The sequence below is a fragment of the Kogia breviceps genome, chromosome 2, assembly GCF_026419965.1.
Source record: "Kogia breviceps isolate mKogBre1 chromosome 2, mKogBre1 haplotype 1, whole genome shotgun sequence".
Taxonomy (NCBI): domain Eukaryota; kingdom Metazoa; phylum Chordata; class Mammalia; order Artiodactyla; family Physeteridae; genus Kogia; species Kogia breviceps.
Genome location: NC_081311.1, coordinates 169759732 through 169771750, shown reverse-complemented (window position 1 = coordinate 169771750; position 12019 = coordinate 169759732). Strand labels below are relative to the sequence as shown.

Genomic DNA, 12019 nt, shown 5'->3' with positions numbered 1-12019 from the left:
TTTTCTGTTTCAGACAAAAGAGGGTAGCATTTCAGTGACTATCAAGTTCTCAGAGTCCATGAGATTGAACTGTCAAAATTATATCTGCCCAATCCTTTGCTACCAATATGGTTCTCACACTGAGACCCCACTGCGCCCAAAGGCATGCACTGTCATAACACTAGCTGGAATTAAACACGTAACTCATTCCGGTGAAACCTCAACTCAAAGCACCAACTACTCCACAGCACCAAACACACAAAACCAAATAACAGCGAAGTATGTGAACATAAACTCACAAATCATTTGGTTAAAAATAACAAACGCATAAAGATTTTTCAGCATTTACAGAGTCTTTGAGGGAAAAAAAACCCTTATTATGAAGAAAGCCCAGTGTAATTAAATCAGAAATTGAATCCAAACTCAGGAAGGTGAAGATGAAGCACAATTCATGTTTTACCTGGAAAGACACTGGGAGGAGAAGGCGTAGGAACAGCAATGGGGACTCCCACACTCCCACTTCCACTGTTCTCCCGACTGCTGCTCCGACTACTAGGATGGCTTCCTCCGCTACTCCCACTGCTGCTAAAGAAACAGGAGCCACCAAAACATGAGTACTGATGTACAGCAAGATACCACCAGCATTTTCCAAAATTTTCTGAAACGAATATAGTTACAAAATGATAATTCAAAAGCCTTCCACTTCAAAGATGAATTTCTTAATAAAGTAAGGAAAAAAGCTGAGTTCAAGAAACTTGTTTTGGGCTTCCCTGGTGGTGCAGTGGTTGAGAGTCCGCCTGCCGATGCAGGGGACACAGGTTCGTGCCCCAGTCCGGGAAGATCCCACATGCCGCGGAGCGGCTGGGCCCGTGAGCCATGGCCGCTGAGCCTGCATGTCCGGAGCCTGTGCTCCGCAACGGGAGAGGCCACAACAGTGAGAGGCCCGCGTACCACAAAACAACAACAACAACAACAACAACTTATTTTGGCTACCTTTTAATAAGCATGTATTAAAGAAACTGAGAAAGAAAAAAAATTCTCCATAAACATAGTGATAAATCATGGGGCTTGACACATAAAAGTAATATTACTTTCTTTTATTCCAGTTTAATGGCTGTCTGAAGAAACTTCTTTTATAATAAAAACAGTTTTCCTAAACAAATTATTTGATTAATTTTATTTGTAATGATATCATGATATACTATCCCATATTAATGTTTTATTGCATATAGTTTTTCATCTGTAAAGTTCCACCAAAAAACAACTTGAAATTTCCCACATCTGGTCAATTATTGTTTTCAGGTCAACAATAACTATTAATCTTGCAGAGAAATTTGCACTTTGAGATGACTGTTCTCTTTCAACTTCCTGGCTGCTCAAAGTTGCATCAGAACATGAGAGAGAGATGGAATCCGATGAGGTTTGGGGGAGCAGAGTGAGGAAAAGAACTTAGTGCTTGGAAAATGAGAGAGATTTAACTGAAGTTATCTGAACAAATTATGGTACTATGACCATCACATTTTGCGCTGAGGTAAAGGAAATACCTGTAAGTTCGATTTCTTTGATTCACAGAAGCTGTCCTCACAGGGCTCTGCTGCGAGGGAGCCATAGTACGGGCTGGGCTAGGTACGTAATCATTTGGTACCACTGGAGGGCGCACTGGCTCCAGTGTGCGATAGGGGGAGTGCCGCCTACAAAAAGAAGAGCGTATGTATTGTGTGATTAGCAAGTTTCGGCACAATCAATTCAGAGCTGCCAGTAGTGAAATACAGTTTGTACTCGGAGGTAGTAGAACGTGTTTTAATAAAACCCAGCTACCAATTTCAGTCTTCCCTTAAGTATCACTTCTCCACCACTAGGGTTTTGATGCATATTGTTGTATCTTAGTCTCCAACTTTATTTCCCTCTGCTAATGCGATTTTGTTCATTCATTCTGAGAGCATGAAGATTCTACTACCAGCTAGGCCAATGTTTCCCAGACTCTCTTCTTAGATGAGTTCAAATTATTTTAGTGCCATGTCAAATTCCCCCAACTGCACTGCATAAATGCACTAATTATCCTCCTCACCCCTCTCTCCCTAACCAAAAACTCAAGACAGGGTAAATCAATCTAGAACATGGCTGCTCCACAACCCCCGCGCTGATGATCAATAGCAATCCTAACAAGTCACTTTCCTTTCTATAAGGTACAGAAATAAAACCACGTCCACACACAGAGATATATAATTTAATCTCATCTCCTTCCATTCTCACTTCACATCCTCTTTCAGCCTTCACCTTGATTGCTCTTACCTCTTACCCTCTTCACAGTTCAACATTTAAAAGGGAGAGAAGGAAAAAAAGATCACCTAAGTCTTTCTACCTTATTTGAAGTACAAAACAGACTGGATTTCATTAGCATATCTCCCTCTTTTTCTTCAAAATTTCCTTTTAAAAGAAAAGAATGAGAAGAGAGAGAAAGGAAATATGATAGGAAATAGGATGCACACTGGAACACTAGTAATTATTAAATTAATTCTCATCTTTAAATTTCCAAATAACTTTATGACAATGATAAATACTCAACTGACACGAAACTGATACTGTGTAGATGAGATTCTGGTCTTTAACTGGATCTCAAGATGTGAAAATTAAAGAGCTTTCTTTTCCTAAAATGATGTTGCTCACCTGACTTATGTATTTCTCAATAATTCACTTCCCCCAAAGCGCCCAAGGTTCCTTTAAATACGTTCTCCTGGACCACTCGAGTTTTGGCTCATTGATTCTGGATGAGATTACTCTGCAATGACCCTGTCTACTACACTCAAAATCTTCTTGCATAAACAAATATACACATTATTCAAAATAAATAACAGGCACTAGACAAGATATTGGGTCAAAGAAAGAAAAAGGAACGTTAGGACCTTGGATTTAAAATACAAAAAAGGGGCTTCCCTGGTGACGCAGTGGTAAAGAATCTGCCTGCCAATGCAGGGGACAGAGGTTCGAGCCCTGATCCGGGAAGATCCCGCATGTTGCAGAGCAACTAAGCCCGTGCACCACAACTACTGAGCCTGCGTGCCACAGCTACAAAAGCCCACGCACCTAGAGCCCTTGCTCTGCACCAAGAGAAGCCACCACAATGAGAAGCCCACACAATGCAACGAAGAGTAGCCTCCACTTGCTGCAACTAGAGAAAGCCCGCATGCAGCAACGACGACCCAACACAGCCAAAAATAAATAATAAATTTATTTTTAAAAATAAATAAAATAAAAGACAACAGAGTTTGGGCATCTCTGAAGTTATGTTGTAAATATAAAACACCATAAAATATGAAACTGATTGACTTCCAATTTTTCCCAGACAATACAAATGTTCTGTTTCATGCAAGAAAAAAAAAACAAAACCTTTGCTGAGAACCATACAGTGAAGACAATGATTAAAAAAAAAAACAAGGTAAGGGGCTTCCCTGGTGGCGCAGTGGTTGAGAATCTGCCTGCCAATGCAGGGGACATGGGTTCGAGCCCCGGTCTGGGAAGATTCCCACATGCCGCGGAGCAACTGGACCCATGAGCCACAACTATTGAGCCTGCGCTCTAGAGCCTGTGCTCCAGAGCAAGAGAGGCCGCGACAGTGAGAGGCCCACGCACCGTGATGAAGAGTAGCCCCCACTCACCGCAACTAGAGAAAGCCCTCGCACAGAAACGAAGACCCAACACAGCCAAAAATAATAAATAAATAAATAAATGTTTTTTTAAAAAAAACCCTAGGGGCAGAGGACAAAACACAGTAGCTCAGCAAAGACCGCGAAAAATCCAGGCTGTGACCATCAAGTGGCTAGTGGTACCCAGCCACTCTGGTCTCCGAAGACACTGCAGAGCCCTTGCTAATACACAAGGAAAACAAATACTAGTGTATGAGTAAATCTTTAAAACTGGGGAGCAACAGAAAATTTTATTTTACTAGGGTTATCTTGTTAACAATCTTGATTCAAAACCTAATAAAATTCATTAGATACTATACATGATAGAAATATAGACATTCCACAGGAAAATAAAACAAATACTTCCTCTTGACCTGATTCTCCACTCTTACCCTGTACAATTATAACCTACCACATCATCTACATTCTACCCTGAAGTTTAAATCTTATTTAAGCTACTAGATTCTTTCCTCTCTAATCTAAGCAGAATTCTTTGTCCACCCCAAATAAAATCATCCTATTACTGGCTGGAAATCATTTTTATTCTTTTGTTTCACACTCTCCTAACTATAATTCCTCCTCCAACATCATCTTTCTTTGCTTGATTAGGTTGCTGGGGTTTTTTGTTTGTTTTTTTTGTTTGTTTGGTTAGTTTTTTGTTTTTTGCTTTTTTCTTTTTTGGTGAGGGGGCCAAAAAACAAGATTGCCAATTAAAAACTTTTAAGCATATATCACAAAGCCAATGGTAGTCAAAGCATTTTGTCTTACACATTTTTTAAAAATCCAATTCATGGTACAGTGACTCTGAAAAGTTGACAGAGGACAAATTACCCCCTTTTACAGATGAAAAAACTGAACTGCTAAGAGGCTTACTATGCAACACGACACAGCAGGAGCAGAGTTGGACCACGATTTTAGTCACCTGACTTCTGGGTGATATTATGCCCACCTGACCTGATCACAAATCTTGATCATGATAAACCAAGTTTTTATACTAAGATGCTATAGAGGAAAAATGTCAAGCTTTTCCATTAATTAACCATTTCTCCCAAAGTCAAATCCGAAGCCCAAGTCTGTAGACTGAATGAAAGCTCAGTAATCTCATAAAAACACAAGATATACAGAATTCTGTAACATGCACAGTATTTTCTTCAGAAGACTAGTTTGAATAAGAAAAGTCAACTATAATACAAAAGACTAAAAATTTTCTGAAAATAGGAATTAGAGTGTAATTTATAATAAGCCATGAACTCAGGTTAGGATTTACCTAAAATTTAAAATGCATTAGAAAAATAATTTCTAAACAAAATATTTTTAAAGTATAAAAATGTTTCCCAGGTATAAAGTATAAAAGATGTTTTCCTTTTGGAAAAGTTACACACAAAAAAGACAATCCTAGGAAGAAAATGTTCTCTTTTCGAATATTTAAAAATAGTTTAAACATATATATTGTTTAGTTTCCACACAGCACTACATGAAATGATTTTCAATTATTACTTAGTTACATACTCACCCAAGCGTCCCTTTCCCTGACATAGGGGGACTGGGGGGTTTCTGAGTTGGAGGTGTTGTACGCGGGAGCCCACCCATCTTCATATTCTGGGTACTCACCTAAAAAAATTTTGAGGAAAAATCAATTTAACCTATATGCAGTGAAACAAAGTGGCACTTTCAGGAAATAACATTATGCTGTTTAACAAAGGAGGGGAAGGTTTAAATAGGAAAAAAAATTAGAGGCCATGCATTTCATATGCAATTTCTACTCTACTATCATTCTACAGTTGTACTCAAAGGACTCTCTTCCTAACGTGAGATTTTCAAATGATTATAAAGTTGTATGCAAAGACTTTATTTGCCATTAGGCCATCACACCAACAGATCACTGGTTAGACTATAAGATACTACATTCAATTGAAATCAAATAGGATAACTATAAAACCTTTAGTTTTAATAAAGAGTAACTCAATCAGACAATAATGCCTTTAAGCAATTCCTTGTTTTTTAGATAGCAAGTTTATCATAAAAAACAAAAGACATGTTTCCCCCCCAAAAAATGCAACTTTAGTTTTGATCCATTGTAAGTAGAGAATATAAAAGTTATATCATATACAGAGAAAATTCCTTTTTTTAAATTGTGGATCAGCCTTACAATTCAGATTTCTTTAATGTTCTCTCATGAAGGAATCACCTACCTGAAAACTGCCAGAAGTTAAGGCATGTTCCTAAACATCTGAACCAGAAAGGTAGGGCTGAGGTATCCCATTCAACTGTGAGCGGTACAATGGCCACTGGCAACGTCCTAGTTCCAATGGGAATTAAACCCACTCAGGCCCAAAATGAAGATTAATTTAGGCATAGGAAAGATGTAACATAGTCCTAAATCAGAGCTAAGCCGTGATTCCTCACTATTCTATCCCCAACTGAAAATGCAAGTGTGGGAAAGTTGGGTGATCTGGGAACCATGGATGCCACCAAAGGAGAAAGTCAGCACTTACACAGAAAGCCCTAGAAATCTGGGTACCTTAAAGAGTTAAGAGAAGTCATGCACAAATATTGATCAAATGCAATCTCAAGTTGTTTGAGATTACCAATTGGTTAGAGTTAATAATGTTCACCACATATGTTCATACCTGACCCTATTTTAAGCCCCTAATATTCTGGATTGCCAAACACTTCAGAAAAGGATCTTAACTTTTCTAATAAGAATACATCCAGAGTATTCAAATTATACTTATGAAATGAAACTGCAAGACTTTTGAAATCAGAATACACTTATAATTGTAATTTTAAAATATAAATTTTAAGAAAACAAATCATAATTATATACAGAGTATTGAGGCTGACAAAATTAACTCTGGCTTAAATGGAATATTTAAAAATCCTAAAATACTACTTATTATCTGAATAGGCAAGAAATAATATATCAAGTAACAAACTCTTCAAATGAATAGCCCAGTGAACAAGTTGTGTGTGATGTTAAAACAATCTTTAATGACAAATGATACCTTTGAAATATCAATATTTTTAAAGTTAAGCATTCATCTGTAATCCTTTTGTTATTGCTTTTAAACAACAAATACAAAACAAACTGGTTATCAAGGAAGAATAAAGATTAACTTATCCTTGCTCTCCCCCTCATTAATAAGCAGAGGGTATAATTGTATCTTAAAATGAAAATGTCAGAAGTTTTAAAAAAATTAATCCACATTTGGGGAAAGTTTTAGGAGTAATATGACAACCAATAGCTTTTAAAACTGTATATCTTAATTTATGATACCAGAAGATTTTTAAAAGTAGTAGCCAAAGTCCTTTAAGCTCAACCTTAAACAACATAAAACCCAAAGTCACTTTAAGTGATGAAGGAGAGGTAGGTGAGCCAAACACTAAACTACATCAATTTGCTAGAAACAGGAAGGAAAAGGAGCAGGGACAGAAAAAGAGTAAAACAGAATTTTATTCTATACATGGAACAGCTAAAATACTTGAAAACAGCTTTCCAACGTTGATTTGTTTAAGGTTTTGGTATGTAAGGTGTTTTGTTTAAATTGCAGTATCTTCTCTGTAAGTCTTTTAATCTACCCCAAAAATAATATAAAATAAACAATCTATAAATTAAAATCTGGTGGACATTTCTATACATAAAACTTGATACATTTTATGATCTGTAGAATGATCAAAGGGTTCTATTTGTTTGGTTAATGGGGTTTGCATGAGTAACTTAATTCACTTAAGAAACCAAAGAGTCCCTGTGGAATGTCCAACTAATCTATAATTTTATACTTCACTGATGCTGTACTACCTCTGTATTAAGCTAAAAGAGTATTCAATATTTCTTCAAGGTAGCTTTCCTTGTGAAAAATGTTTCTACGCTAAGTAAAACAATGAATATGCTCTGCAGAACATACATACTGCCATCTAATTTGAGGAAAAGGGAAAAGAACAGGAATAATTGCCAAACAAAACTTAATTAATTATAATATAGATCTCACCTATGATAAAAGTTAAGAAACTGTATTTCACATATAAAATAACTGGGTAAAAAATTACTTACTGGATTGTCATCATGGTTCTAAAAACTACTTTGAGGAAAGTTACAGGGGGACACAACGCTTCCTGAAAAGGAGCAAAACACATGACTGAATTATGAGTGTGGTGAAGGGGAACTTAACTAGAGAGAGAGGACATACCACAAACTCAGGATAAAGCAACACTGCACCTACTCCATAACAGCAATTCCACATGAAGCTTTATAAAATGTAACACACACAGGCAAAACTATCATCTGGCACATAAACGTGTAGATAGTGGTCCTGAATCACGAATAGGAGTGCTCATGATACTTTTCAAAGTTTTACTTGGGAATTGGAATGAAACTTTGGTGGCTGATTCCAACAATAATTCAATTAATGTGGGTATTTTTTGATGCCACAAAGGGAAAAGTCATCATTGAGAGCTGAGTGAAGCAGGTGTTAGGCACATGGAGAAAGAGCAGGAAAGGTCCCTTTTTTTTTCCTGCCAGAATGAAATTGTCAAAACAGAAAAAATACTTCATTTAGGTGATGAAGGTTAATGCATGATCACAGCTCAAATAATTTCCCACTGGCCTGGACTAAGAAATGCAGATAATACCGAGAGTAAGAGCAGTTCCTTTATGACCAGAGTGGTCTGCTCTCCCAGACTCTGGAGATCACTACAACTAGAACCAACCATCAGGCCAATTATTATACCTTATTACTGCTTCTAAAGTGCTCCTATCTTTCCTGCTCTATCCTTTTTTGGTAAATGCAATACCCTCCTTGAACCCTGATATATATATAGTATCATGTATTTCATATATAACACTCATTACAAATCTTAGTGATTTCCAGCACCCTGTGAACTCCAGTATTTTTTATAAAGCTGTCCAGCCAGGTATATCTAGTTCATAGAGCACATCACCTCTGCTATGAAGAAATCTCCCACGAATAGATGACCTGCTGCAACTTAACAGTGACAGACACATTCTAAAATGGTATCCGTGGTATATCTCTCATTTAAACCACCTACCACCAGACTACTAGGCACAAGGGTAAAATAATATGAAAAATAAAATAAAAATAAAAGACAAAGGTCTGTAAAATGATTTCTCTGCTTTTTAAGGAACTTATTTTAGAACAACTAAGACTCACATGTTTAAAACAAAAAGTAGTATCTACAAATTATATAGAAATCTCCAAAAAAGAAATATCATCAAATGGTTCAAATGTAAGACGAAATAGCTACAGAAGGTTTCACAGAGAAAAATCTGAGCTAGAGTGTTAAAAAGTCTTAAGAAGAGCAAGATTTAAATATACTGAGAGAAGAGGAGTGGTATGTATAGGTTGTGCTGGATGTGGCGTAGTGAGAATGGGCAGCAGCTGTGGTCAAGCCCCTCTAGGCTTCCGTTCAATGCCCACTATCGTTCCCCATTAGTTCCATCCAGTGCATAATTTTCTGGCTTCCTACAGATCTTTATCCCTCTCCTCAGAGGATATATGTACCTACTTCAATTCTCAGAGCCAGCAGGAAAAGAACGAGGAGATCCTCTGAAGGAGATCAAAGCTGAAATCAGGAATTCAAGTATGACTTCAGGAGAGATATAAAATTTTTAGTGAGAGAGTTAGAAAGACAAAAAGCCTAAGGTGCCCAGAGTCCTAAAAATAATCTAATACAGAGATAAGGGAATAAGAGATTAGGAGTAAGGGAGGAAGAACAAATAAAGAAAGTAAGAAGAAGAAAAGAGGAATAAAGATGGACAGACTTCTGCTTGATTCTGAAAACAGTTTCCAACAACTGGCTTTTGACAAGATAGAATTGGTGGCTCAAGTCTGGAACAGACAGGCAAACCCAGATGAGTCTTCCAAAAGTTGCTGTTATTGTGGAGTTTTTCTTCCAAGTGTTATATCAAATAAATGCTTAACAATGAACCCTCAGCTGTACCCGAAAGCTAGAAACGTGAGAGGCAATTTATCATCCTTCTGTACTATAGGGAATGACACACACAAGATCACATGCAAAGTGAAAAGGTTAGCCCATTTTTTACATAAAGTTATGGATCTTCAAGATCCCAAGCAAAATTTTCAGAAGTGTTGTATTCTTAACGTGTTAACTGTAAAATAAACTCTTAACCCCTCCTCATTAATTATTAAGAATCTGCTTGTACAATGTTCATCTGAAATAAATACTACAGAAACAGATCATAAGTCTTTATTATTTTTGCATTAAAGTAAATATACTTACTTTTAAAGTACTTAAGCTTAGCTTCATTAGCGACAACTTTTTTTTTTTTTTTTTTTTTTTTTTTTTTTTTTTTTGCGGTATGCGGGCCTCTCACTGTTGTGGCCTCTCCCATTGCGGAGCACAGGCTCCGGACGCACAGGCCCAGCGGCCATGGCTCACGGGCTTAGTTGCTCCGCGGCATGTGGGATCTTCCCGGACCAGGGCACGAACCCGTGTCTCCTGCATCGGCAGGCGGATTCTCAACCACTGCGCCACCAGGGAAGCCCCATTAGCGACAACTTTAAACTTTCAACAGAAATATCTGTTTCAAACACATCAGTAACAAGGTCTTAAAACTCTTTTATTAAAATAAAGAGTGGGGAAAGGGTACCCCAGTTCAAGGTACATTCCACTTTTATATGGCCTCAGGTACATATTAAAACCCCTCCAATATGGCATTCTATCCATCGGCTTTTTATACCTTTTTCTTTAAAAATATCACCACGTTGTTTTCAAAGGTCTTATCAATTAAACTCCACAACTTCTCATGTGACTGAAAAAAGTTAACCCAAATTTTAGATGAAAAGAACCATTAAACACAACCAGGACATGCTGTATAAAAGGTTAAAAATTCAACTTTTAAGCATGGAGGTCTCTTCTGAGTCATATCCCATGTGTCTTGTCCCAAAGTATGATATTTGTTTAGAGTATATCTGAAAGGCATCAGGTCTGGCAACAATGGGAGCAAAGACAGAGCTCATAATGAGCTGAGGAGGAAATCAAATATCAGGAGACTTCCAGGGCACCTGATATAATCTATAGGTCTCCAAAAAACTCAGCTGGAAAACCAGTGGACTAGTTTACTATCTGCAGTCCCTTCCAAATTTAACATTTTTAAATTCTATTTTCTATCTTAATATATTCAATTATTCCATTAATCAACCTTCTAAAGCAATTCATTTTTTTCCCATCAACATTAAAAAGAGTAATGATTTGCTATATGCTGAATATTTTTTTCCACTCTACTTTGTTTTGGTTCACCCAAAATTATTAACTATGTGTCACAAGTTTATAGAGACGACAGACATACTCAGAAAGAAAGATAAGAAGGAAGAGACAGAGGACTGGCACATTCTAGCTTCTAGGATGACCTCAGGGTACATACTTCTCACCCTGTCAACCCCATCCCAATATAGTAGAAACAACTACATAGAGCCATAGTACTCAGGAATGGAGCTTTTTTGGTGCAAAGAGCAAAGATGTTAAGGAATCTTATCCAAGTGTGATGTTCCCTTATTAGATCTTTCTTTCTTGGAAGCTCTCATTTCCCACTCACTCTGGCCTCTCACACAGAACAGATCCTGAACCCAGAAAGATCAAGAAGGAATTTGGGTTTGGAAGAAATGAGCTAGGGATAGTTCCTCAGGCAAGCTGGTCTAAACTTTAAGGGGAAAGAATTGGTCCATTTTTTTTGTCTTTCCTTTAGTAAATCTTTCTGTGCACTTCTATCACTTTGGAGGTTAATGTATCAATAGCCAAAATCTGAATACAGACTTTAAGGGAAAAAAGCCAAGGTAGCCACAAAGACAGCTTCTGGTCTAATTCTACCTATTTTATGCAAAGGAATCTCCTCACTCACCGAAACTGAGGGCTTGGAGTCAACACTCCAATATACTTTATGTACACATGAAGTACATCTGCCTGGGCTCCTCCAGTCACATCTCTCTACCATGATCTGTTAACTTTCTGTGGCCGTGGTTAGTAGCTAGTTAATGATTCAGATCTCAGTCATCTTGTCTTCTTGTTATCACTTTCTACACTGAAGACATGTCAAACAACAGGGTATATGGTAAGAATACATATTTGAAAAGGAATTATAGAATTCAGATAAGAAAAAAAAGAACAAAAACAAAATGCATGATCAGTTTGGCGACAATAATTTTAGTACCATTCTATCTGACAGGCTTCTTGATTATTCTCGAATGTCTTTTCCCATTTTTCCCTCCAAAAATACTAAAATGTTACTGCAACAAGTAAGAAAAGGAGATATCTTTAATTCTTAACTTGTATTTTGTTAGACACTATCATGAGCTTTTGATGTTTTGCATATAATACTCAGC

The 12019-nt window shown here is 37.1% G+C and overlaps 1 protein-coding gene across 50 annotated transcripts in view; it reads right to left on the bottom strand.

The window, feature by feature from the left end:
* The window catches only part of ABI2 (abl interactor 2), a 105291-nt gene that overhangs the window by 32554 nt on the left and 60718 nt on the right, over positions 1-12019 (bottom strand). For 21 of the 50 annotated variants that reach the window (XM_067026632.1, XM_067026614.1, XM_059053412.2 and 18 more), the window contains 3 exons: positions 5176-5273; positions 1524-1670; positions 440-564 (listed from right to left, as the gene is read on the bottom strand). In XM_067026632.1, the coding sequence (XP_066882733.1) occupies positions 440-564; positions 1524-1670; positions 5176-5273 (370 nt within the window). The remainder of the gene's footprint in view (positions 1-439; positions 565-1523; positions 1671-5175; positions 5274-12019) is intronic. The other 29 variants (XM_059053413.2, XM_067026624.1, XM_059053422.2 and 26 more) reach the window with 3 other exon arrangements.